This window comes from Eublepharis macularius, chromosome 3, assembly GCF_028583425.1.
Source record: "Eublepharis macularius isolate TG4126 chromosome 3, MPM_Emac_v1.0, whole genome shotgun sequence".
In the NCBI taxonomy this organism is placed as follows: domain Eukaryota; kingdom Metazoa; phylum Chordata; class Lepidosauria; order Squamata; family Eublepharidae; genus Eublepharis; species Eublepharis macularius.
The window spans coordinates 164024966-164052655 of record NC_072792.1 but is presented as its reverse complement, the minus strand read 5'-3'; the positions used below and the strand labels follow the sequence as shown (position 1 = coordinate 164052655).

The window sequence follows — 27690 nt, the reverse complement described above, 5'->3', positions numbered from 1 at the left end:
ATCGGGCCCTTGCAGCATACACTTTAAAGTGGCAGTGGCATCCCGATGTCCGACCCCTGAATGCTGTGATGTCTAGCTTGGCCCGATGTTATTCAGCTTTACCTCCCCGGAGGCTTTGTCAATTTCACCTCCCCTTTGGGAGGTGAAGATGAACTTTTTAAAAACCCTCTGAGGAGCGATCTTTGCCGTCTCTGTCTTTTTACACTATGCTTCTCAGCCAACATTGCCTCTCCCTACACTTGAGCATCCCCGTGTAAGATGTCTCGTGTCAAGAAACTCTTATTACAGGTTCCTAGCTGCAGGTTTTAACTGATGTAGATCGCTGAAACAAAAGGCCGTGTATTGCAGAACGTTGGCAGTTTGCATAAAGCAGACCGTAACTTGGTGATGATGCTGAACACAGGAGATGGGATAGATTTTTTGAAAGAAGATCTGGGTCTACTGCTTTCTTAGCAATCTCCTTTTAGAACAGATGCTGCATACAGAACTTATTTGTCCAGTAATTTTCCAATCTGCAGTTTTAAATCTCAACAGCTCTGAATGCCCCAAAGAAAAGTCTTACCAGCATTTCCAGAATAACGTCCTAAATGTATCTTAAAAGAGCACGCTTCATCTTCTAACCAAAAGCTGTCGTACGAGGCATATGCATACGTGTCGTCTTCAGACTCCAAGCCCACGTAAAGCATGAAGCTGGCAGTTTTCTGGTTTACTATGTGGAAAACCTTCCGCAGCCCGAGCCAAAATTCCCCTATAATCAGCATTAAAATAAACTTGGAAAGAATAGAAGCAAAGCCTTATCCATCTCTGCACTTCTTTTCATGGTGCAATCATAAGCAGAGTTACAGTATTCTAAGACCTCAACGGACTTAAAAGGGTATAACTCTGTGTAGGATTCATCTGTTTGCCTCCCTGGAAACCTGCCATGAATTGTGAACTGTTTGAAGGCCGTTACATTTAGAAATTGAGAAACGAAACAAGAGTTTTCTGCAAAAGATGAATGCCCTGGAGCTTCAAGGTTATGTTTGACTGAGTGACAGCATCCCCCTGCCCCAGCCCCTATTTCTCTGTGCAGTAGGAAAGGCTCTGAACATGCTATGCAAGTACCCATGCTTTCTGCTGAGACAGGGCCAAGCTACAAGTGATGAATGACACTTGAACGGCAAGTGTATTTCTCCCTGTTCACTTGCCCTCCACTCAATCCACTTGCCGTTCAAGTGTCATTCATCACTTGTAGCTTGGCCCTGAGTTTCACCTTAAAGAGGAAGCCCCAGCACATGTGGGGCTCTAATGTAGTGGCCACTTTATTGCAAGAGGGGAAAATCCATACCATTTCACATGCAGGACAATGCACGCAGGACAAAGGCAGGCACTCCCTTCCCCCGATATATTCTTTTTCTGCTTCCCTTACTCGATCAGAAGCCCAACTCCTAACTTGCTCAACACTCCCATTCTTCAGAGAAGGAATATGCTGGAGCTATGATGGTGAACTAGGAATTCTCAAAGTGCCATACATCAATGCTCAGTCCCCCCCAGCCTACTCAGCACACAGCTAACTCTTGCTGGGGGACTGGACCAAGAATTGCCTACATGGCACAGGTTTCTGTACACACTTCCTCATCCAGGTGAGACATACCTCATCCAGGTGGGAAACAGCCTCCAGCTAGCTTGGAATTGTTAGAAGGAATGGACTGTGCAATGCCTCTAAGTACTAGCACCATGGCTTTTTTTCAGCGGAAATGCGGTGGAACAGAGTTCCGGAACCTCTTGAAAAGAGTCACATGGCTGGTGGCCCCGCCCCCTGATCTCCAGACAGAGGGGAGTTTAGATTGCCCTCCGCGCCACAGCGTGGAGGGCAATCTACACTCCCCTCTGTCTGGAGATCAGGGGGTGGGGCCACCAGCCATGTGACCCTTTTCTCCGAAGGCAACCCACTGAGTTCCACCACCTCTTTTCCCAGAAAAAAAGCCCTGACTAGCACACATACCAAGACTTCAAAGACAGCAATAGAGCTAGAATGATAAAGAGAGCAGGACTTTCTGTACCCTTCCTTGGATCTACTTTGCTGGTGTTTCTTTGACACCTAGATTGCTATTCTTTGGGGACATCCTTCCTTCCCGCTGACCCTTCTCTCTCCCCTTCTTGGTCTAACCTCCATGAGGGCAAGATGTGTTTCTTTTCCCTCTCTCCATCCTAGCCTAGACAGACAGACTGCTGTCTCTACCCTTTCCTATCCAGCATGGAGTTCCACTGTAATAAAGAATTTCTATTCTGGGACAGAAAGTGGCATGGTATAGCCCGGACTCATCAAATCTCATAAGCTAAACAGGTTCAGTACTTGGATATGTTCAAGGAAATCAATGGCAAACTGCCTCTGCTTCTAACTTGCCTTGGAAACCCCTTTCTGGGGTAGCCTTCTCTTGCAACTTCATCACATATGTATGTATTTCTATTTCATGTGAACTTAACTCCTAAAGCAGCATCAGAATCTTGTTGTGCAAAACAAACTCTTAAACTATCAGGAATGACTGCAAACACACACAAACACACACAGTTTATACACTGATACCTGAAAGATCCCCAAATCCATCCAAATAGTCAGACCACGTCTTCTGAAATTCAACTATCCCCTCAGATCTCTTTTGAATCACTGTCCATCCTCCTCCTCTGAAGTCCATCTCGCATAATACCTAAAATTAATCAAGGTGTGGAAAAGACCTTTGGTAACGTCATTTGTTTGTCACAGGGCATTTTTTCCCTCTTCAAAAACAAACAAAAACGATGTATCCAGTAAGGAATTGTACACATGTGGCAAAGTGAGGCCAGTAATTTTTCTCGGTTTTCCTTCACATCTTTTAAAATGAACTTTGAAAAATTCCTGGAACTGCCTGTTTAAGCAATGTTCCACTGCCTCAAGGAATTTCCCTGATACACAATTGGATCTGTGTAGAGAAGGAATGTAGCGGAACTATGGTGGTGAACTTGGAATTCTCAACGTTCAATAAACCAGTCGCTCAGTCGCTCTCCTGTTCGGCCATGCCTAATGAGGCATTTGTTCTAGCTACCAGGCCAATAAAGGGCTACTCCACCTCACCTCACGCCAAGTGGATGGCTTATCAGGTCCAGGGGTCATTTCGTAGAAAAAGAGCTGGAGGAACTAATTAGCATAACATTAGCATATGCCACACCCCTTGACATCACCAGAAGTGTGTCATTAGCATAACTGATTTGCATATGCCACACCCCCTGTCATCACCTATCCTAGCTGTTTTGGACCCAATCCTGGCCATTCAGGGCCTAAATTGGGCTCAAAATGGTAAAAAGGGGCCCTAAATGACTGAAAGTGGCCATTTTGGACCCTTTTGGTCCTGGTTTGGGGCTGAAACAGCGTAGATTTGGTCAGTGCTGGGCAGGGGAGGGTTCCCCTGCCCGGCACCGATCCAATCCAGGCTGTTTCGGCCCCAATCCAGGCCAAAACAGGCCCCAAATGGCTGAAAGTCAGGTGGGCGGGGCCACCTGACATGTGACCTCTTTGGAGAACTGCCGGAACTGCATTCCTGTGCGTTCCCCCTCGATATGAGCCCTGGGCCGTTTCCAGACGGCCCCCCGCCTCGCGAAACGTCGCGCGTCGTCGCGCGTCGTCGCGCAGAAAACGCGAAATATCGCGTTTTCTCGCGCGAGTTTTGCGCGACGTCGCGCAAAACTCGCGCGAGAAAACGCGATATTTCGCGTTTTCTGCGCGACGACGCGCGACGACGCGCGACGTTTCGCGAGGCGGGGGGCCGTCTGGAAACGGCCCTGATCAGGTCCAAGAAGAAAACTCTATTAAGCTGGGTTTGTGCACCTGTAGGCCCAGCTCCAGTGCCAACCTTGGATATTTATAAACAGAGAGAGTGGCACAAAGACTCCAAACAGATCATGGTGAGATGGGTATGCATAATAACAATGTAAAGAAACACTAAAGTTGGCTACGAATTTGGCCAGCTTGTAATACTCTCTTGGACTGGGAACTGAGCCAAGTTTCTCAGGTTAGCATCATAATTGGAGATGGTGCACCTCCCTCCGCTCTTATTGGGACATTAATATAATCTCGAATTCAGAACAAGGCTCAGGGGAAAAATGAACGGTTTTCCAACTGTCATGCAAATAGTTCAGTTTGTTAAGTTCAGTTCTGAATTGTCTACCCTTGGTAAAGAATAAAAGCCATCACATTCAATGGAAATGAGTGTCTTTGGATCACATCAGGAGCAAGTGAGGGGGACACATTCAGGTAGCAAAGATGGATTTCAAATTTTTAGGATGATATGGTTCCTAGGACTTATTATGATCCTTGCTTCATTTTAATTTCAATTAATAGGCCTTGTCCCTCCCCTGAATTAATTTTTCAGATGCCTTTATATACCATCTTTTTAAAATGGTATCTCTAAACTATGCAACTTATTCAGGAGGGCGTTTTTGGAAAGGTAAAAGAGACTTATTAAAACGGAATGATCAAGGAAGAATGCTTTAAGAAATAGAAGGAAACTGCGGGTTAAACTGCTGCGTGCTGCATATAGAACATATTATCTATTGCTGTATATATTATCCTAGTATGTAATTTCTGCATCATTTGATATGCCATGTTAATAGTTATGCTTTGTTTCAGCCTTGTTTCAGATTCTGACATGGTTTTAATTTTCCAGTCCTAATCCTAATGCATATTGAATGCGCCCATCCTATTGATTGCATTGACTTGCACTGTGTAACTCACCTGGAGTTTCAGTGAGAAAGGTGGACTATAAATAATGTAAATAAATAAATAAAAATAAACCCTGAGCTTTGAAGTGGGATGAGGAAGCACAAGTGGTCCCTATGATGGACAGCTTCCAGTTCTACCCTCCAGATGTCACAGCCAACCCCTAATCCTCTGAGGTGTATAATAAATTCCTAGAGTTTCCAGCCAATGAGAGGCCATGAACCCTCTGTGGGAGAGAGGTTCGATTTTGAGAAGAGGGTTAAAAGGGGAGGAATGGCATCAAGCTGTCAGCTAGGGCTTAGGCAGATAGAGAAGTATGGATCGGACAAAGACAGGACTAGGTATCCCTGTGTTAGGCAGGTTAGAGAGGCTGTAGGTCAGGGATGGGTGAAAGGATCAAGGAAGAATCCTGAGACACCAGCTGATCTTATCTTCAGGGTCTGAGTCAAGGGGTGACCAGACTGGGGGAAGGGTAGGGGCTAAATAGATAAGGTCCACACTTCTAGTACTCCTATCAGTGTGGTGAAAGCAGTAGTGAAAGGATCAGAGATCTCAGAGTTTAGGGGATGGGAGGACTTCCTGGTTTGAGGAGAGGCTCACTGGTGATGTCACTGCATCACTGGTTACACACTGATGTCACTTCCCATGCACCTGGAAGACACTCCCCATAACAAGGAAGCACTAGCATTTGTGGGACGTGATGTTAACATGTCAGGATACTGACAACATTTTCCCCCATTTTCCCCACCAGCCAACCGAGCAATGGTGGGAAACCCCAGACAGCAGTGGGACATCCCCTGCTGCAGCTGACTGGGGAATGGTAAACCTGCTATTGAGGGACTGGTGACAGGTGGAGGCGTTGATACAGAACCCTGCTTGTATAGCCCCCCCCCATCCAGTTCCCTCTTGGGTATAGCCCTTATCTGGACCAGAGGGCCTTCTTTTTTGCAATATTTCTGACCCTGAATATTAGCCTTTGTTGCTTGCTGAATCTTGTCCCCACCCTCACTAAAATCTCTTCTTCAAATCTCTAATGGCATCCCTGACTTTATTTTCAGTGTTAACTCCCTTCCTCTGGTTATTTATGTATTAGGTAATCATGTTTTCCCATTGGTTCTTGATCTCTGGCCAGTGTTACAAGCAAACATTTTGACTTGTTTGAACATTAATGTCTATAGATATTGGCACTGACTCTCAAACATTAGGACATCTTTTTTAAAAGAAATTTTTGAGATTAAATTATCATCCTGGCTATTTCAAAAGCATCCTTCAGTGTGTGCTTAAATATTTTGATGTACAAATGTTTAACCCTTATAAGTCCAATTTTCACAAAGGATTTTTTTAAAATCATGGAACTGATGCAGTACAAGTTTCTCTGATTGACTTAATTGATTTAATTTCTATAGTTTTAATGCACAAGTATTGTCTATTAGTTCCATTCTAGAGCTAGGATTGATTGATTGATTGATTGATTGATTGATTGATTGATTGATTGATTGATTGATTGATTGATTGATTGATTGATTGATTGATTGATTGATTGATTGATTGATTGATTGATTGATTGACAGACAGAGGGAGAGAGAGAACTGTAAACAGGTTTTTCAGACCTATCCTTCAATCACCAAGAGCTAATTATATTCACTTTGCTCAGAAACACTCCTGGCAAGTGCAATGACATTACTTCCAGAAGTGACATCATCACATCCGATGGTGAGCGCAGTTCCACCCTTCACAGGGGCCAATTGCAACCAGCAGAAGCACACCTGCTGCACATTGGCCAGGGAGATTATTTGCCTCCCAGGCCCATTCTCCCGGGTGCTATCACTCACCGGCCAAGTGAGTGGTGGCTGAGGGCAGAGGCTGGTACCGAAGGATCCCCCTGCTCCTACTGGGGGACCTGGCAGCCCTAGCTGTGGCGGAACATAGGAGGAGAGGTCATGAAGGGCTTTGAATGTGATAGATTACAAATTGAAATTTAGATTTTTCAAAATGCCAAAATGTTTGTAGAAAAATACTTGGCGCCTCATTGGCCTTACTCACTTTTTATTAATTCACAGTCCTTATTCCAATGATCTGGACTGAACCATTAAAAATAAATTTTTAATTTTATCAGTCACCCAAACCTGCTCTAACAAAAACAAATGATACTGGAACTGAACCTATGAGTGAATTTTTGTTTGACAAGTCAGATCAGATCGCTAAGTCAATATCTATGAAACTTTATTGTGTACATTGGCTTAATAGAAGTGGTTGCAAAATCAGGTTGTAGCTAAGAAGCACAGATATAGGATAAAACTTTTGCCGGAAATACTTTTTAAGAGGCAAACTGCATGTGATGTCAACAGGCCTATAAGCTAGGAGACTATGGGTTGCTGCAGAATTAATCAATATCAAGGCAGAGAGAAACTCACAGGAGAAAACAAAATAACCAAACTGCTCACAAAACAATATATACAGCGTAATGCTATTATTACTTATAAAGTTTGGTTATTTTGTTTTCTCCTGTGAGTTTCTCTCTGCCTTGATATTGTGTTACGGGAGACGCCATCTATTTATTTAGGCAGAATTAATCAAAGCTGATGGGGCAACATAAGACTGAAATAGTAGGCCAAAGCAGACCCAGAACTAGAGTTACCAGGAAGCCCCAGTACTTCAGCTCCCATTGTTGCTCGATAGAGCATCGGAAAGAAAATGGGGGGAGAAAACTAGTGTCACTTGATGCTTTAGAAATTTCCCAAATCTCTATGGTTAGAAAACCATAGAGATTTAAAGAATTCCGTGAGTATCATATGATACTGATTTCAACAGTCCCTTCCTCTCCAATGCTCCTGGGGATTGCCAGATAAGGACTGGCAATTCTATACAGAATTTTTCTCCTACCATTCTCTTTTTTTTTCAGTCCCTTCCCTCCAGTCTTTTTCCCCCCTAGTGAGATGTTGAGGTGAGAAAGAGGTAAGCTATATGAGAAGAAAAACAGCTAGAGGTTGTAAATGTAAAGCAGAAGTGGGGGAAGGGTTGATGTTTTGTTATCTCTCCCCAACGAGTAACCTATGGGTGCCATACAACCTGCCAGTGGGTTTCCTGGTACCCATTTGCTTTTTCAACAAAGCATCTCTTCCCCAAAGCAAAGAGCCAATCCTTTCCTTCCTCCACATCACTGGAACAAGCTGTGCTTCAGAACTAGGATTGCCAAACTCAAGGTGGGGTCTGGACTTCTCCTGGAATCACAACTGACCTCCGGAGTACGGAGATCAGATCCTTTAGAGGAAATGGCACCTTTGGGGGGCAGGTTATATGGCATCACATCATTGACACTGAGCTCGCTCCTGTACCCAAATTCTACCCTCCCCATGTATGGCCCCCAAATCTCCTAAAATTTCACAAGATGGAGTTGGCAACCCTAAGAACCCAGGAGTCATCACTTATTTTTTACCAAGAATACCAATTCAAACACAACTGCCTCCATCGCAGGAATATTCTTGGCTCGCAACCTTCCCAGCACCCCATTGGCAGCCATTTTGTAACTGCCCTGTGGCAGCCATTTTGTGATTGCATCTACTCACTGTTCTCAAAATTCCAAAAGGGCCCACGGCAGGGCTTTTTTTCTGGGAAAAGAGGTGGTGGAACTCAGTGATGGAACTCAGGACCACACAATGATGTCACTTTGAGTCAGCTGGAACAAAGGGGGAGTTTTTTAAAGTTTAAATCGCCCTTGGCAAAAATGGTCACATGGCCGGGGGCCCAACCCCCGGATCACCAGACAGAGGGGAGTTTAGATTGCCCTCCGTGCTGACCATTTTCAAGAGGTGCTGGAACTCTGTTCCACTGCGTTCCTGCTGAAAAAAAGCCCTTGCCCACGGTTCCATCAAGACTGGAGGCCACTGATTCATATTAATTATGAATAGCCCACATTATAAAACAAGTTGTGCCACCATTAAATGTAGTTAGCTCCTGTGAGTCACCTCTGAAGAGGCCACAGTCCACACTTTCTGCTGTGGACAACAAAGGTATTTACAGTGTACTCCTAAGCAGAGTTACACCCTTCTAAGCCCCTTCAATGGACTTAGAAAGAGGTATCTTGGTTTAGGATTCTACTATTAGCAAGAGAAAGCTAACATATTCTAGGACATGCATAATTACCTCTTTTACTCCTGAGACTGGTGGTAGTCACTTTGGGAATAATTAACGTCAATTTATACATCCACTTCTATGATTACTGTTTATCTACATAATCATGAAAATTGCTACTAGCTGAGGTAACACATAACATTGGCTTCATGAGGGCATATGCGGGGGTGACACATACTGGTATGCGTACATTTTCCAGGATTGTACCTCAAATCTCTAAAAAGCTGAACAATTTTTGCCTTTCAGTTCAGCAGGAATACAAATTTGGACACAAAGCAGTCTTAATTTATAAGCCTGTAAGAAAGATTGAGAATTTCTGCAATTCTGTGCTGACCTGTTTTTCTGATCTTGTGCAACTGTTAATGCACTTCGGTGCCCTCATCACCAGAAGTGGGCTCAGAAGGTATCAGAATCATACCACTGCTAAACAGACTGAGGGCCAAGCTACAAGTGACGCCTGACACAGGTTGGACACTTGTCAGCTTCCCTCAAGTTTTGATGGGAAATGTAAGCATCCTGGTCTTGCAGCTTGGCTCTCCGACTTCTGTCCAATGGACTTTTCAACTGTCACTTGTCCAACATTCCGCCAAACTGCCTACATTTCCCATCAAAACTTGAGGGAAGCTGAGAAGTGTCCAACCTGTGTCAGGTGTCACTTGTAGTTTGGCCCACAGATGGGTTTAACTTGGCCATAAAGGGCTGGGGGGGAATCAAAGAACTCTGTTTTTGCAAGCAACCAGTAGACATGAAAAATGTTCATTACCTCAAAGGGGTAGCTTGATCCTTCTGGATGGATTATGTACAGGCCGCTTGGTGTTTTCGTAACAGTGCCAATGGTGTCTTTAATATCACTGCAATCCAGACCTAGAAGATGCATTACGAAAATTCACACCCAAATTTGCAAAAGCGACCGTATGTTAAGCCTAAAAAATGGAGACACTGCCAGCCCCCGTTGGCCTGAAACCCCTCTCTCTCCAGCATCAACCCATCCTGCTGTGGAGTTTAAGAGCTATATTTGCAAGGTAAACATGGATCCAGAACATTGTTGGGAGTAAAACCAACTGAGAAAATGGAAGTTCCAAGGAAAGGATAAAATGTCTTCTTCAGCCCTTTTCCTTCTCTACTGAAAAGCCACCCACTCCTAAGAAGAAGGGGCCCTTGAGCCAACATTGCACTCTGTTGTAATGTAACAAGTCATATGGTGCACAGACTTTTGGCCTCCATTACAGGGTATTTCTTATCTGTTGCACAAGGCCCTTCTATGGTAAACCAATTATTATTATTCCTGAGGTCATCCACTTCTCATGTCTTTCTTGCAAAAAATGTTGACTCATAGCTTTAAAAAGCATTGTGTAACTCTATTGCACGTTACAATGGGGAAATGTTTAGGCTTAATTATATGGCTGGACAGAGCTTACAACCACCTAGCTCAAGAAGCTTGCAAATATGTATGTCATATCCTGATAGATCTAGTCAAATCCTGAAGGCAAATGAACGTAATTGTTCTGTCTATGGCAGCCACTTTGATTTTCAGTTCATGGCAGGTCCCTGTTTAGGATAGATGGGTCCCCTCACTCATTCAGCACAGAATAAAGCTTTGTTGGGTCTGTGATAAGATGTGAGGCTTTATGGGTTGAGGCTTTGTGGGTCTGTGATAGGGTATGAAAACTTGCAGGCTCTTCTCATGATAAATGAATCTACTTATCACAAACAGGGAGACCTAAGGTCTAAGCCAACCAGGGATGTCCAGGGCTTGGACATCTGAAAGCTGTATGAAACATGTGAACTGGCCAAGGCCTGGTATAAAGGCCAAAGAATTTGACCACCTCTCCTTCACTCATCAACACAGCAGAATCTTCCACCTGCTATACACCAGGTAGACCCAATTTAAGTTCCAGCAACAAAGAAAAATCACCATTTGGCAGTCTGGATTCAGGCATTGTCCTGACATAGGCTTGCTGTTTGCCCACCTACAGCAGGTATATTCCCACCCTTGAAAAATTGAGGAATGGGAGAAAAAATGGCCAGAAAATGGCTTCCCCCTGTCTCTATGGTCTTACCATAAAGATTAGGAGAAATTCCATCATCTGGATGTGATGTCACATCCGGTCCAAACTCCACCCTCATCAGGCCCCACTCTCAAAATCTCCCAGCATTTGCCAAGACAGTGCTGGCAACCTTATCTTAATAGGCTGCAATGGAAAAAGACTGACCAGGGTGGACATGTAAACAGACCGACAGTCTGAGGCCAATTTATACTTTCCCGTGTCATGTGCTTTCCATTTTCCCCATGGTTGAAATACATTCTGCAGTTTAACATATCACATGATTACTAGACTTAGATCTTACTGCATAAAACGGCATCTGGCTATGGAGAAGCAGTAACCACACTACAGAGATCATCTATAAAGAATCATCTATCAGTTAACACCTGGTGAGTTGCTTATTTAGATAAGTCATTGGCACTTTACTTCTCTGTCAAGCATGAATTAGTAACATATCCAACAGGATAGTAGTAAAGATAAATAAGATAAAAGATTGCAAAGCTTTCTGTATGCCTAAGTGTTGTTGAAATTATTAGGAGCCACCATATGGAGAAAAGCGGACTTTAATGATAAGACAATAGTTTGGGGTCATCATGACTCATGAGGCAGATTAGGAAGAAGGAAATTAGCAATTCAAAGGGTATTATAACAAGGAATAAAAATATACAGCTTTAAAACAACTGCCCGAGCCCCTTCCATTTTGATTGTTTTCATTGTGTTTCCAGAATAATTATAGGATTAAAAAAGAGAAACAATAACTACTAGGCAAGAGAAGTCTTTACCGTGAGACTGAATTGCTCTATGAGGAAATACATCCATTGGTCTTCTGGAAATGTCATTGTTTAACAGCATGATCCGACTCATAAGTTCATTAACCTGTGTGTTTACAAGAAGAATAATGGTTAAATATTGTTACAGTTTCCGGCCAGATCTGCATTCTCTGATGTTTAGAATTTGCTCATAGTCAGAAGCACATGACTAAAAAGTGCTCAGTTTTTCAGTGGATCACGTCTGCAGTTTAGATATCATTTTGGTTTTTTTAAAAGAATGTAACTATAAAATATCTGCTTATCAATGTTCAAACTGATTCTATGTGCTGAATAAATATTCTGGACTGAAACCAAGTATTGCACAAAGCTCTAGGGGCCTATCTTCAATTACTTCGATTTTTTCTTGATATCTATTCACAGCGGTGCCTTATGCATATTGTATGATAAGAGAACAGTAGTTACTCCATTACAACTAAACCACCCTGTACTTGCAGCTGAAGAACTGAAGCACAAGCTTCTTTTATGAAAGCATTTGTTAAATTTGTAATTCAAATTTCATTTGGATTAAGAAAATTATACATTAATACTAGTTCCTGTACAGAGCAATTTATTCTGCTAGTAATAGCAGGCACCTGATTAGAAAGATAATCCAGAGAAGACTGGTGGTCGTCCATCATGTTTCTTATCATTTTCTTGGTACTTCTTGCATATTCAACTAGAGAAGTCTGCAAATTCCCTTGGAGCAAACAGATTGTTTTAAAGTTATTTAAACAATACAATGATATACACAACAGTATAGAATGTGTTAGTATTGCATGGAAATGTCAAGCTTTGTAAGTCAGCTTCTCAAGTTAATATGGGACACCATTTTTAGGCTTTTGAATACATCTGCTATGGTGATAGAGTGGCAGTTCAGAAAGGGACTATAGCTAAATTTGTTATTAATTGTCCACTCTACCACTACCCCCGAAATATGGTCAAAATATTATACAACACATTAAAAAAAGTGCAACAAAACCCATCAAGAACAAGAAAACAGCAAAAGAGCTATCAACAAGGTGATTAAAAACCCAACAAGAAAACAGCAAAAGAGCCATTAACAAGGTGATTAAAATGGGAAGAACTAAAAGCAGAAGGAAATAAAAAAGTCTTTTCCTGGCCTACACTGCCTACAGTGAAAGAACCAGATGAACCTTTCTCCAGAGGAAGCCACAACTGTACTTGTCTTTGGTCACCAACCCGCTCATCCCTAAACTCTTGGGGGACCCAAAGAAGGACCTCTGATAAAGATCTGATTGGATGAGGAGAACAAGTTCATTTGGGAGAAATGGTAGCTTGGTCCTTGTACTTTTGATTCAAGAATTCAGTTAGCAGGGCTGAGAAAGTCAAACCCCCAAGAGAGTGCTGCCAGTTACAAGAACTGGTATTCCTTTAAGGGGGTAGTTTGATCTACCATACAGGGTTGCGGCTGTAAGGCTTATATCAAACAGGCTGCCAGGCCTCAGGGTCAGTGAAGTGTTTCTAAGGTCTGCTTCACACATGCACATGTATCACTTGGCTGTAGTCCTTTGGAACAACATGAGATTGCTGAGGTTAGACTCCTTGATTACTTAACAGATGATGCCTTGTGGATGAATACGTAAACTGTCTCTGCTGAAATCCTATCTCTAATACATGGTGGCTGGTTTATACTAGAGATGGGCACGAACAGCAATATGAACAAAAAAAAGCCACGAACAGCCCAATCAGCTGTTTGCGAACAAGCTGTTTGCGAGGCCCCATTCTAAACGAACAGGTGGTCGTTGCAAGCCTCGTTCATTGCTGTTTGTTGCTGTTCATCAAGCCAAACAGTCTGGCACCTGCAATCAATTCCCTTGGCAACCAGAGGCAGGGACTGCCTGAATTCTGTCTGAACTGCTGTTGCCCTGGAAACCCCAATCTAAGCCCAATTTAGCTTGATAGGCAGGTCTTCCTTTCAAGTGTGGAGCTCCAAATTTGTTACAAGGAAGAAAAGAGCAGGGGGGAGGGGGGCTCCCAGCTCTGGTTTTGCAGACAGTGAGGGAGAGACCGTTGCTATTGGCATTTTGAGAGACAGGGTGAGTGCATTAGAGCTTCAGTTTTCTTTGTGTGTGGTGGGATAGGGACCTACCTCTTCGAGTTCCAGGGCTGCTGCCAGGCTCTGGGCGAAGCTATGATTTATTACTGGTACCTTTCCTGCTGCCTGCTCAGGTAAAGTTTCTGGGAGTGGTGTGGTAGGGATCTACCCCTTCAGGTTCCAGGGCTGCTGCCAGGCTCTGGGGCCAAGCTATTATTTATTATTGGTACCTTTCCTGCTGCCTGCTCAGGTAGGGTTTCTGGGAGTGGTGCGGTAGGGATCTTGATGGCTGGAGGAGAGCCTGATGCCCCCCACGAACAACAAACAACAAACATGTTCATGAACAGGTCATGTTCATCAATGTTCGTTGTCCGTGGATGGCAGTGAATAACGAACACCATGTTCATGTTTTTTTCTGTTCATGCCCATGTCTACATGCAAAAGTTATTGTGTGATGCTACAGTCAATAAGTGGTGAATTAGCAATTTGAAAATGAACAAAAAAATCAGAATAATGCAGAATAATTATGGCTTGATTGTATGACTTTATTTTGAAATGGCATGGCAGGAAAGAGTAAAATTAAGAAGGAACGTACTACACATATAATGTTTTTCTTCCCGCATTACTTTAGCTTGAAAGTCACAAGGCATACAGCATTGTTTCTTCTCTTGTGGAATATCTGCTGTTTGATTTTTTGTTGCTGGGCTGTCTGTGCTCGTGAGGGAAGTATTCTGTAACAGCAAACAGTAGAGAAAATTAAAGAAATCTGTAGAAAATATAGTAATCTAGCTCTCTTATTCAAGGATTTCAAAGTATGAATGTAGGAAACTCATGTTTTTAAACATTTATCTCATAGATGTACTGAGTTGGGGCTCTCTGTTAATTTATTTAGAAAACGTATATACAGTTCTCCACAGGCCTGCCTGAGGTAGCTCACAAAGAAAACCATTAAAATAGCAGTTTGAAACTTTTCAGCAAGCCATAAAAACAAGCTGAGGCATTAAAACAGTATAAACAACACTCAACAACCTAAAATGATATCCATAAAGCAGTCCTTGGGCTAGAGCAGACTTTAAGAACAACTTTAAAAGATCTAACTCCTCAGTTAAAGACTGAGCACCTAAATAATAAAGTAGGTGGGCATAAGGCAAGACTCATATAGGAGGGTATTGCAAAGGCAAGGTGCCACCACTGAAAAGGCCTTGACTCTGGGTTCTACCAACCTCACCTCTGCAGGTGAGGCATGGAGATTGAGATTTAAGATTGTCAGGTTGCCTGCTGTGGTGGGCAACCTTATACCCCTGCCAGCTCACTCTGTTCTCAGCCACTCTAGTAAAAGTGGGAAATGGGGAGGAATGATGTCACAAATGTATCCACAATGCTCTAGAAATTTGTTTCTTTGCCATGGAGATTGGAGGAACTCCTAAAGTGGTGGAAGAATGACATCACAGAAGTGACATCACCATCTCAGTGAGGTTCATCCTCCCCATAGTCCACCCCACAAAATCTTCTAGGTGTTGTCAGCACTCGGCTGGCAACCTTATCAGGGCTTGAGAAGAGGATCTTAACCAGCTGTCTGGCCATTTAAAGTACACCTGGTGGCTAGTCTGGGATTGCTGTTAAGTAATGAAATGAATGAGATTGAGGGATACTCAGTCTTATGCTCACCTTCCCTCTTCCCTTGCTTTAACCATAGTTTATTACATATGGATTTTTTATTTATGTCATTTATAGTCCACCTTTCTCACTGAGACTAAAGGTGGAATTACATACTGTGAGACTAGTACAATCAGTATCAAGGACATTTCCCTACAGTCAAGGACAGTTCCATAGGATAAATAAATACAAGTTTACAAAGGCATAGCATTAGCAAGGATCCAATACAGAGTTTAAGAACTGCTGAAACAGAACATAATCAATTCTAGGACTGACGTTAGATAACATGAAGCACAGGTAGTATATAGGAACACATATTCAAAGCAATAGATAATATGCAAGACAACATAGTGGTGAAGTCACCAACTCATTAGCAAAGCATCTGAGACCCCATCCCTACAATACCTCCCTCCTATCTGAGTAAAACGCCTTTTTGAATAATTCAGTTTTGCATCATTTGTGGAAAGCCAGGAGAAGGGGGGGCTCTCCTGACCTCCTCAGGCCTCCACAGGGTAGAGGCCACCACAGAGAAATCCCATTTGCTTTCTTTCCTCTAAACCAGGGCTGCATCCATAAGGTGAGAAGCCTGTTTCCCTGTCGTCATCTCCATGAATTCAACTGCAGACGCAATTGCACTGGAAACAGAATTTCATACGCACTTTTTCTCTGCTGTTTTCTCTTCATTTTCCCTGCTCTGCCACTGGATAGCTTTTTCCAGAGATTTACAATAAAAGGGCTAGTGGCTTAAAGCTGGGAAACCAGAGGAACTAGTAGGTTGTGGCAATAGATAGTTATAATGGTATTGCACTGCAGTGCAACAGAAATTACCATTTTTTTAAAACCCTCACTGATGACATTGGGACATATGCGGCTGAGGCAGAGAAAATCGTGCAGATGCAGGCTGAACCTTTGAAAATCCTCACCTTCTAGGTGGTTTGTTAATGCACTTGAAAGAAAGGTCATAGCAAAACTAGGTTTGAGAAAGAACAGGCACGTTCTAGGAAGTGGACTATTAGAGGATGACATACAGTTGGCTCCTACAGTTTAGAAGGCAACGCACAGGAAAAATCTCTGCATGGATACAGCCCAGGGTTCAAAATTATGGCCTAGTCCTTATTTGGAATCATCCAGGCTCATCACTCAGAGGTCAAACAATGGTGTGTTGTTACATCTGAACCACATCGCAACACCCAAGTAGAAGAGCACCTGTTTTTGCTAAAAGTCCCAGCTTTGAACCTGGGACAGCACATCAGTAAAGAGCCATGATTGCTAGACACAACCTGGTTCCTAGCTGGAGACCAGGGGAGGGCAGAGACATGGGGGGGGGGCACTATCAGTGACTGTGCTGATGTCACCGTCAAGAAGCTTACTTTGTTTCTTGTTCAGATCAATTATTCTGAATTAAGTATTTTGGATGGTATGCCCTTAAAGTTTATGGCTTTAACGTTTATGGCCTCCATCTCTGATATTAGGGAATGATGGCTTTTCTTTTTGAAGACTGAGCCCAGATGGTACTGCTGGCTCAGACTGATAAGATAAGAACCTGTCTCTTGAAGTGTGAAGTTCACAAGGCCAGAGGCTTGGGGAGTCCACTTCTGGTGTCCTGGTTAATTAGCACAAAGTCTCCTGGGATTTTAAAAAAAAGTGTTTCCTTTTTTTATCTGAGAGCCCAGTAACTGCAGAACTAGCCTAGCAGATCTGCCCTTTGATTGGCTAGTTTGTTCTGACTCGCTGCAGGTCAGTGTGTCTTTAAAAAGGTGTCTTTTGGCTTTAGTCTTCATCCCTCTCTGCGTTCCTCCTCCATTCCCTTTGGGATCCCCTTCTGTCTCCTTGTTTGCCCATCCTTTCTGGAAGGATGGACTTTTGAAGATCATGCAATAAGTGGGAATCTATAGCTGGTCTCCCACTGTACTCTTGGATTTGTCGTCTTGAAATCTTGCTGAACTCTCCTATTTGCTTATAGGCAACATCTGGAATAAGCTTAGGGATCTTTAGTGTATGCTAGCTTAGTTAATAAGTCTTTGTTAATTTTGCTTCTCCTGCTATACCCTTCTAAGCTCTTTGGTAGTTAGTATTTTGCACTTCTTTAATAAACATTAATTATATCTTGTGTGGAGTTGTTTGAGCATTGCTTCAATCTGAATCCAGTTGCTTGGCCAATTTGCCACATTACCCTGTTCATTTGTTTTGGGACTCAACCTGCCAACTGCCTACCTCGCAGGGCTGACCTGAATTGGTTTAGCGTCCTGAGGGCTAGAGGCTCACCTTTCGGTCTCTAGCTTTGGAATAGACAGAGGGGCTGGAGATAGCCAATACTGGATCTTTGTATCTTTGTTCTTGTCAGCACCGAGAATCAGGGCTGTCCTTTGGGGGGAGATCACGGCAGGGGCAGCGTTCCCTTCTCCTACAGTCACTTCCAGGGAAAACCCAGAAGTGATGTCATGGCTATCTAGAAATTGCTGCAAACTATACCATAGAGTTTCTGGGGATTCCTTGAGAGGACTGACATCACTTCCAGATTTTTCCCCTGAAGTAACATCAAGCCTTTGGCTTGACAGCCAATTTTTTTCTTCTGTGTATTTTTTCCCACTTGTATTTTTTTCTCATCACTCTGAGCAGCAGTGAAAATAGGGAGCAGGGGTGGAGAAATCCCCAACTCCAGCAGGGGCTTGGTAGCCCTACCTGCAGAGCTTCCAGCTGTTGAGCAGAACTGTGTTAAACAGATAAATGATTCTGAGCACATAAGACTGTCGCACATCTTTGCTAAAGTGATGATCAGGACTAGAGATGGGCACGAATCGAATTACAACCCCAAAAAATGCACCAACCAGGCCAGTTTGTGGAAGCTTGTTTCCATGAACTTCCACAAACTGGTCTACTGGTTCGTTTGGGTTGTAAAGGGGCAGTTTAAATGGCCATTTCCCCAGGGATCCCCCCCCTTGCTGCCTTCCAGGTGATAGTTTAAAGGGACCTGCCGCTTGCAAGCCACGGGGCCCTTTCAACTGCTCAAACCGCAGCCCCAACCCCAGCCCCACACTTACCTTGCCCTGCGGGCCCGCGGCATCTTCCCTCTCCTCCCGTGAGGGGTGGGAAGGCCCTTTTTGGCCTCTTCCGCTGCTGTGTGGGTCCGCAGGGTGGTGGTGGAGGCCCTCAAATGGCCGCAGCATTTTTGGCCTCCTCTGCTGCTGCATGGACCCACAGGGAGGTGGAGGAGGCCGAAAACGGCCCTTCTGCCCCTCAAACGGCCACCGCACCATTTGGTGTAGTGGTTAAGAGTGCGGGACTCTAATCTGGAGAGCTGGGTTTGATTCTGCACTCCTCCACTTGAAGCCAGCTGGGTGACCTTGGGCTAGTCACGGCTCTCTGGAGGTCTCTCAGCCCCACTCACCTCACAGGGTGTTTTGTTGTGGGGATAACAATGACATACTCTGTAAACCACTCTGAGTGGGCATTAAATTGTCCTGAAGGGCAGTATATAAATCGAATGTTGTTGTTGTTGTTAAAAATGGCCTTCCCACCCCTCGTGGGAGGAGGGGGAGGCTGCTGCGGGCCCACAGGGCAAGTTAAGTGTGGGGCTGGGGCTGGGGCTAGGGGTGGGTGGTGGGGGTGGGGGCTGGAGTTTGGGCAGTTTAAAGGGCACCGCTGCTTGCAAGCGGTAGGTCCCTTTAAACTATCAGCTGGCAGGTGGGGAGGGGGGGATCCCCCCTGCCACCTGCCAGCTGATAGTTTAAAGGGACCTGCCGCTTGCACAGCAGGACAGGGCCCTTTATACTGCCAAATGCCTCTTTCCCTGCCGCTGCTAAGCGGCCGGAAAGGGGCATTTAAACCCCACAAACCATGAACTGGTTCGGAAACTGCCCCAGTTCATGCCAGTTTGTGGTTCCTGGTTCGTGAAAACCCACGAACCACGAACCTCAAGGTTCAGGTTTTTATGGTTCGTGCCCATCTCTAATCAAGACATTAGGAGCAAAGTTTCCGGGTCCTGTAGCATTTTGTGGGATTGTAATTTACATGTGTTGAATATAACCTTTGAAAAAGGAATAGATGGATCCATATGGCATAAAACATACTATATGGGAAACGTTCTCAGAAATTGCTTTTGTCATGCTTTACAATCATGTTAACGGAAATTGCCTTACAGTCACACTTTACTATTTTTATTATTTGTTTGTACTGCAGAGTAAAACATTCATAGCACAAATAAACTGACTTTCTTACCACCCATAGATCACAACTATGTAACCAATGGATAAAGTCAGCAAACTGTTTGCATGCGGCAGCTGCAACTTTGCACACAGCCTTCTGCCACTACCCTGTCCAGGCTCCCAAGCATTTTGATATGCCATCTACATAATGCATATGGATGGAGGACTCTGTCCTATGGGCTTAACAGAGTCTCTGACAAAAGGATACAATTACAGGACCCAATGGCATCAACTACACTGTCTCTGGCTCTTACAGCTGCTCATCCTCCAATCTGATATATGCCCTCATGTGCCAACAATGTCCCTCTGCTCTGTACATTGGACAAACCAGCCAACCTCTATGCAAAAGAATAAATGGACACAAATCTGACATTAGAAATGGAAACGTCCAAAAACCAGTGGGAGAACACTTCAATCTACCAGGACATTCCACCAAAGACTTAAAGGTCGCTGTGGTTCAACAGAAACCTTTCAAAAACAAAATCCAACGGGAGGCTGCTGAACTGGAATTCATATGCAAATTTGACTCTGTCAAGCGGGGACTGAATAGAGACTATGAATGGTTATCACATTACCACAGGTAACAGATTCTCTTTACAGAGGCGTGATCTGGGGGAGCCCAGTGACGCCTGGTGTGAGCTTTCGGGGACCACAGTTCTCTTTGTCAGATGCAACTGGCAGGGAGAGCTGTGGTTACCGAAGGCTTATACTACATAGGAATTGGATACCTTCACTGCTACAAACTGACTGCACACCAAAAGGAAATGTTTACATTTCCAAGCAAAGGAATGTTTTGATTGCCTCTATGCTAATTGCATTCTGCCTTCTTGTGATTTATGCTCCCCTCCTTCCCTCTCTTTCCCCCTCCTCTTCTGTATCTGCCCAGTTTTGATCAGGCATCTGACGAAGAGAACTTGATTCTCGAAAGCTTATGCTATAATAAAATTGGTTAGTCTTAAAGGTGCTACTGGACTCTTTTTGATTTTGACAAAAGGATAGTTATGTTTCTTAAAGCTTTTAGCTATTAGGAAATGGTTCTGTCCAAGTACCCAGCAGGGCTTGGAAGCATTGGCCTGCCTAGCAGAATAAGGGAGGAGGCAGATACTGCAAAAGAGAGAGAAAGAGAGAGAATCATACAGAGCAGTAAGCTGTCTAAAGCCATTTAGCATCTAGTTACATGTGACAGAATCCTTGTGGCTTCCACAAACATGTTTGCTTTTCATCCCTATAAGAGAAGGGGAAGAATATTCACACCTCTCCGTAAACAAAGAAGCATAAACTTGAGTCTTCTTCTGTCTTCCAGAGGGTGACTCATCACTCTGGATATATCCCAGCATGCCTTTTCTTTACCCTTCCCAAAAGGCATTGTCTATTTTTTAAAAAATCTCTAAGTACCAGGTAGTGTTGTAAAACAGTATTTACCCATTAGCTATACATACGTTTGTAATAATATGCCCCCCCCCCGACCCAGGAAATGCAGTTGTTGCCTGAGAAGCAGTGATCATTTCACAGCATTCACACTTCTGGGTTGGGAGAATGTATGCCGGGGCTCTGAGAAAATTTCCTAAGGCTGCTTTCCTTCAGATTCATTGATATTGCACTGGTGAAGAGGTTTGCAGTAAAGTGAATTTCTTTTGGTTCTATCAGGCTTATTTCCAGTTCAGTGCACAGAAGAACTCACAGCAAAAACTCCCCTGCAGGGAGTTGCTGGAAAACCATAGGGAACACCAGAAAGAAATCTGCTGAGGCAAACTCTCTAGTACAAGGACCCGTGGCCAGGGCAGTCAGATGCTTGGAATTGTAAACAGAGGACAGGAGACAGGGTGGAGCAGGCACACAGTTGTGAAGATAGGGTAGAACTCAAGTCCTCAGAGGATCTGTCTTTCAGGGGAATTTGACATAGAATGGTAGATCTGCTGTCCTGTGACAATGTCTCTGCCTGTGTTGTACTTGTGTGTATGTTTTGTGCTGTAAAGTTGCCTCCAACGTATGGTGACACTAGACCTCCAAAATGTTCTGTCGTTAACAGACTTGCTCAGATCCTGCAAAATGGAGGACGTGGCTTCTTTTATTGAGTCAAGTTATCTCATTTTAAGTCTTCCTCTTTTCCTGCTGGCTTCTACTTTTCCTAGCATTATTGACTTTTCCAGGGAATCTTGTCTTCTCATGATGTGACCAAAGTACAATAGCCTCAGTTTTGTCATTTTAGCTTCTAGGGAGAATTCAGGCTTGGTAAGTGAGTAGTACCCACTTATTTGTCTTTTTGGCCATTCATGGTCCAACTTACTTCCCAATCCTTTCAGTTGGAGATGTTGGGGATTGAACCTGGGACCTTCTGCATGCAAAATTGTTATTCTACCACTGAGGCACAGCCCCTCAGTGGTAGAACATCAGCAAATGATCACTGCTGCTCAGGCAATAACTGCAATAATGTATGACAATATATAGCAATTTTAAGAGACAGCCAGTTTGGTGTAGTGGTTAAGAGTGCGGGACTCTAATCTGGAGAGCCGGGTTTGATTTCCCACCCCTCCACTTGAAGCCAGCTGGGTGACCTTGGGTCAGTCACAGCTCTCTCAGAGCTCTCTCAGCCCCACCCACCTCACAGGGTGTTTTGTTGTGGGGATAATAATGACATACTTTGTAAACCGCTCTGAGTGGGCATTAAGTTGTCCTGAAGGGCGGTATATAAATTGAATGTTATTATTATTATTAAATGTCACCACTATGAGTCTCTCTTCATAAGACATCTTACATGAGGACGCTCAAGTTTAGGGAGACACAATGTTAGCCAGGAAGCATAGTTTTAAAAGTCCCAGAGCTGGTGGAGATCGCTCCTCAGAGGGTTTGTTAATTTCATTTTCACATCCCCAAAGGCTCTGTCAATTTCACCTCCCCTTAGAAAGGTGACAATGAAATTAACAAACCATCTGAGGAGCAATCTCTGTAGGCTCTGTCTTTTTAAACTACTCTCCTATAGAGAGGTGAAATGGACAGAGCCTTCTGGGAGGCGAAGATGAAATTAACAAACCCTCTGAGGAACAATCTCCGTGGGCTTTAGGTCTTCTAAAACTATGCTTCCCAGCTAACATGGCGTCTCCCTACACTTGAGTATTCAGTGTAAGATGTCTTGTGTTGAGAGACTCTGTGTCCATTGGGGTAGTAAGAATTGCACAGGAACAAATATATCAAACTCAAATACATACTTGCCACTTAGTCATTACCCCAAATGCATTGAGAAGGTTGCCCCACCAACCTTGGAATTTACTCTGTTTACCAAACGTGATATGCCTGGAGCAAAGTACTGTCATGTTCATAAGTCAAAAGCTGAAACAAAGAGAACATTTCTCTACTCCTACATTATGATGATTGAATATGTGACTAAATTAAGTGTGGGCCAGCAGAGCCCTGTAATCTTACCACTGGCAAATAATCAGGACTTCATCTGAGCCAAGTTGAGTCCTAGGCCATTTCCACACAGATTATTTGACCAGGGTTCAATGCTGTTGGGAAGGGTTTTTTTTTTCAGGAGCACCTCATGAGGAAGTAGGCTTTAGTCTAATATTTCCCAAACATGTTTGGTACCAAAGTTTTGGGAGAAATCCCCCAAAAGCCTGGACAGCTGATGTGGGGGCAGGAAAGTTTGGATTTTCTCGATCCCACCCACACAGTAGCGATTTTACACATGGCAGCCATTTCATCCCCCATCCACCAGAGGATTGTCTCATCATAGGGTTTTCAAGGTAAGAGATTAGCAGAAGTGGTTTACCATGGCCTTCTTCTGCAGCGCAGTACTAACCAGGGTTAGTTAAAGTGGCACTGCCGTTGTCTGTGAAAGATCCTCCGCCAGTGTCACCTTCCACTACTGCTGCTGCCCAGTAACTAACCTTCAAGAATTCCTCCACTCCCATCACCATTGGAATATTCAATTCTCTAAAAGAAGCCATGTCCTTCAGTTGGCAAGTCTGTTAATGATAGGACATTTTGGAGGTCTTTTCTTTATAGGGTCGCTTATAGGTCAGAGGAGATTTGACGGCACATAACACACACACACCACCAGGGGGCTTTTTTGTTTTTATTGGCAGCTAAATATTGTTACATTGCTATAACATTATATAACAGGTTCTTAATTCCAAGCTCTCATTTACAAAAAAAGTCTCTCTTCCCTTTTGTTGTGGAGATATGGGGGGGGGGATCATCTCTCTGCAATGAAATGGGCTAATTTCTAGAGATTTACTTTTTTTAAAAAATCAAAAGCTAGGAATTCATAAAACTTATTGCATATATCAATATAACAATATTAAAGTGTTGATTTTACAAAAAGGGACAGGGAGAGGGAAACTAAGGAGAAATGGCCACGTGGATGTCTGTTGCTGCTGTGGTATATTGGCAGCCAAAGTGGTAATGGGGAATCTTACACAAGCCTCTCCTAGGTTGCCAAATCTGTGTTGGGAAATTCCTGGAGATTTTGGAATAGAGCCTGGGATGGCAGAGTTTGGGAAAAGGAGAGACCACAGTGGGGTGCAATGCCATTGAGTCCACCCTCCAAAGCAGCCACTTACTCCAGGAGAAGTGATCTCAGTATTCAGTTGTAATTCTGGGAGACTGGCAACCCTACCCTACCTCCATGTGGAAAACAACGTAGAACCTGTTTTGAATGCCACAGTACAAGGCCATAATAACAGAGAACCCCAAATACACAAAGATGGTTTTTCCCCCCTCATCATTGAACAATAAGAAAGGTCACAACCAGATCTGTGTGTGTCAGATGAGGGGTATAGATATGGTTGCCATCTTCCCTAGGGATGGCGGGCAAGTTCCTACTTCCAGGCTCCAGATCCTGCCAGGCCTCTTCACTCTAGTGGGAACAAAGGGCCTGACATCAGAAGTGGACGAAGAGAAAAACAGTCCTGGGAAAGGGCCCCAGCCAACCGTGGCCTCAGCCCACAAAAAGAGAAAGGGAGGATGAGGCAATCTGCCTACCCACCCTCCAGCTGCTCTGGCCCCTCCAATCAAAATGAGGGAGGGAGAGGCAGCCTGCTCACCCATCTGAATAGACACCATCACCCACTTGTCAGACACATCCCTTAAGGGGCTGGGTAAGCTCTGCCTTCCCCTCCCCCAGCTAGGACTGGGTGAGCCACACAAGGGGCACTGCTTCCCCCTTCCTGTTTGAGGGTTGTGTGAGTGCCGCCTGAGGGCCAGGTGGGCACCCATTTCCCCCTCTCCATGTGGAGCGCCGTGAAGTGGCTAGGTAGCTTCTGCCTCCCTCTCATCATGTGAGGGCTGGGGGAAGCCCTTTTTCCCGCTGGCCTGGCCTGGCCTAGGTGGGGGAAGAAGGCCATCAGCCCACCAGGAAATGTCCTGGTAGACATAATGGTTAATACGCCCCTGAGCACCATCATGATGTCACTTCTGGTTTGTTGTAGGAATTCACACTTTCTTATGGTAAAATCATGTCAATTCCAAGTACAATCTGGAAGTGATGTCACAACTTCACACATTATCATGTGATATTGTCCACCACCACCACCCTGCTCCCAAGTTCCTTGGGTTGCTAGCATTGAGCTGGCAATCCTAGAAGTGTGTTAGTTATGTGTTGTCAAGTTGCTTCCAACTTATGGCAACCTTAAGAATTAACAACCTCTGAAACATCGTATCCTTAACAGCCTTGCTCAGATCTTGCAAACTAGAGGCCAAAGTAGCCGGAATTCTCCTCATCCCTCAGTAGGAATTTGAGTACAGGAACTTTATGAGAAACTAGAGGCTACTTTCTTTTATTGAGCCAAGCCATCTCATTTTGGGTCTTCCACTTTTTCTAACAGTATTGTCTTTTCCAATGAGTCTTGTACAGCAGCCTCAGTTTAGTCATTTTAGCTAGGGAAAATCCAGGGGAAATTGGAGGTACAGAGGCTCGCGGCCCAGTGCTTTTCATTTTAGAAATGTAGCTGTTATTTAGATTGTATTCACTCACACTGTGTAATCCACCTTAGGTCTCAGTTGGAAAGGTGGACTATACATACATACAAACATACACAATCACTGGTGATTACTTTTAAAACCTGACTTTTAAAAAATAAGTTAACAAAGAAAGATATAAAAGTTGGAAATCAAGTTCCCTGAAGCAAGGGAAAAAATTACCATTTCCCTTTCCAAACATTTCCTTCACATTCTTTTCTTCCCCACCCAAGGAAATACTCTGTTTTTACAGTTCATAGCTTTGATAAGACTGTACTCTTTGAGGCTTTTTAAAAAGTGAAAACACGTAAAGTGTAAAATGAAAACATTTAAAATATGAAACGTTTAAAATGTTTTTGTTTGACTATTTTTACAGATGTTCATCTCCGTATTTGTTATTTCTGGCATTGGCAATATACTGACACAATAGTGTATATTGCAAGGCATACTTCGAACTGAATAAAACAGTTACTTAAGGCAAAAAGCTATAAGCAAACACTTTGATCCTAAATACATTTAAGCTGAGTGGTTAATGGAGGATTGGCATGACAGATATAAAAAAAGAATCCTTAACTATAAACAGATTTCCTTGTTGTGCAAATAAGCAGCAAAGCACCTGAATCTCGTGCCAGATCTTTCAGTGGTTATGGCTTCAAAAGAATTACTAAAACTTAGAAACATAATAAATCTCAAAATCAATCTTTCTATGAAAAAGTTGAGACACTTCTACAGGAAACTAGCATGAATCCTAAACTTATTGTAAAAACTTATTGTAAAAGAAGAGCAACAAGGAGCAGATCCAAAGGACTGGATTTTTTAAACCTCTTTTAGAGAAATCAGTATGTTAAAAATCACATTAAAAACAATGTTTACACTGGCATAAATGAATCTTGATGTTCATCCAAAGATTCCATTGCCCGTATGCTGAGGTAGGTTTCCATCACCTATAACTTAAAAAAAAAAAAACCTATCTTTGCTGAAGTGAATGGCAAAACTCCCGGTAACTTTAGTGGATTCACCATTCTTCTGAAATTATAAAAGTTAATTGCTTTAGGGCAGGTTCAGCAGGATGTTTTCAAGAAGAATGCAACTTCTCTTACTATAAATATCCCTCCAAAAACAAGTTCGAAAACATGATCCCCTGGCTTCAGCCTCTCTATTCTTCTACCGCCCATTCAAGACATACACATTACAGACCTTACCATTGTAGAACATGGCTTGGCATTACCAAACACAGCATCAGCCCAAATGAAACATATGACACTTAAGAAGATCAGTGAGGAAGCTCTCGACTGGATCATCTCTGAGTTGAAGGCATGAAAAAAGGGTTTCAGGGAGTCTCAAATTGTCTTGGAAAATATTGTCCGTTAGCCGATGAAGTCTTGAGTTAAGAATTTAGGAATGTGTACAGCACAAACATTAGCTAGCAAGCCAACCCTTTTATGAACAGGCTTTGGGGGAAAAAATGCACAAAATTGCTTTTATGTAACACGCACACGGTTCAATCCTAGGAGCGCTTAGAAATCTTAAAGCGATTTGGTATTAAGGCAGAGTGGCTAATATTTAAATAACAACTGAACATAGTGGCTATGGGTTTTACATCAGCACCAATATTCTGCAGTAAGAAAGGCAAGGGTAATTTTATTGAGAACTGCCAGGTATACCAATGCCCCTTCTAAAGCAGAACTCCATTAAAAGGAAGTGCTGTGTCCCTCACCCCATGGCTTGCCAGCAAACCCAGCCACCATTTTCTTCTCTTCTCCTAAAGGATGGAAGCAAGGGTGGGGCAGTGGGGGAAAGGAAGCAAGCAGAGCATACTCAGAAGGCAAAGGACAAACCCCTTCCGGGCTTACCCTGGTCTATTTTCCAACCTTCCTCTCCTGAATGAAAGCTGAATGTACCAACCAGCTTACAAAGGGTTTCTCCTCTCCCATATTTTGCTTCCTCTCCCCTCCAGCTGTTTCAAGCTGTATGGAAGGGAAGGAGAGACGGAGTTGGCAGCTGGGGTCTCAGGCATATTATGTTTACATTCACCATAATCCCTATTCAAACTCAGAGATATTTATTCTTGGAGTGGGAAACAGACCAATGTGAGCTG

At 43.5% G+C, this 27690-nt stretch overlaps 1 protein-coding gene across 1 annotated transcript in view; it reads right to left on the bottom strand.

The window, feature by feature from the left end:
• The window catches only part of ANGPTL5 (angiopoietin like 5), a 29663-nt gene extending 2466 nt beyond the window's left edge, over nt 1-27197 (bottom strand). Inside the window, exons 1-7 of the mRNA XM_054974659.1 lie at nt 26795-27197; nt 14369-14504; nt 12311-12414; nt 11691-11784; nt 9627-9727; nt 2567-2687; nt 563-748 (exon numbers count right to left, since the gene is read on the bottom strand). Coding sequence (XP_054830634.1) covers nt 563-748; nt 2567-2687; nt 9627-9727; nt 11691-11784; nt 12311-12414; nt 14369-14504; nt 26795-26893 — 841 coding nt within the window. The 5' untranslated portion in view covers nt 26894-27197. The remainder of the gene's footprint in view (nt 1-562; nt 749-2566; nt 2688-9626; nt 9728-11690; nt 11785-12310; nt 12415-14368; nt 14505-26794) is intronic.
• Nucleotides 27198-27690: the final 493 nt, after the last annotated feature.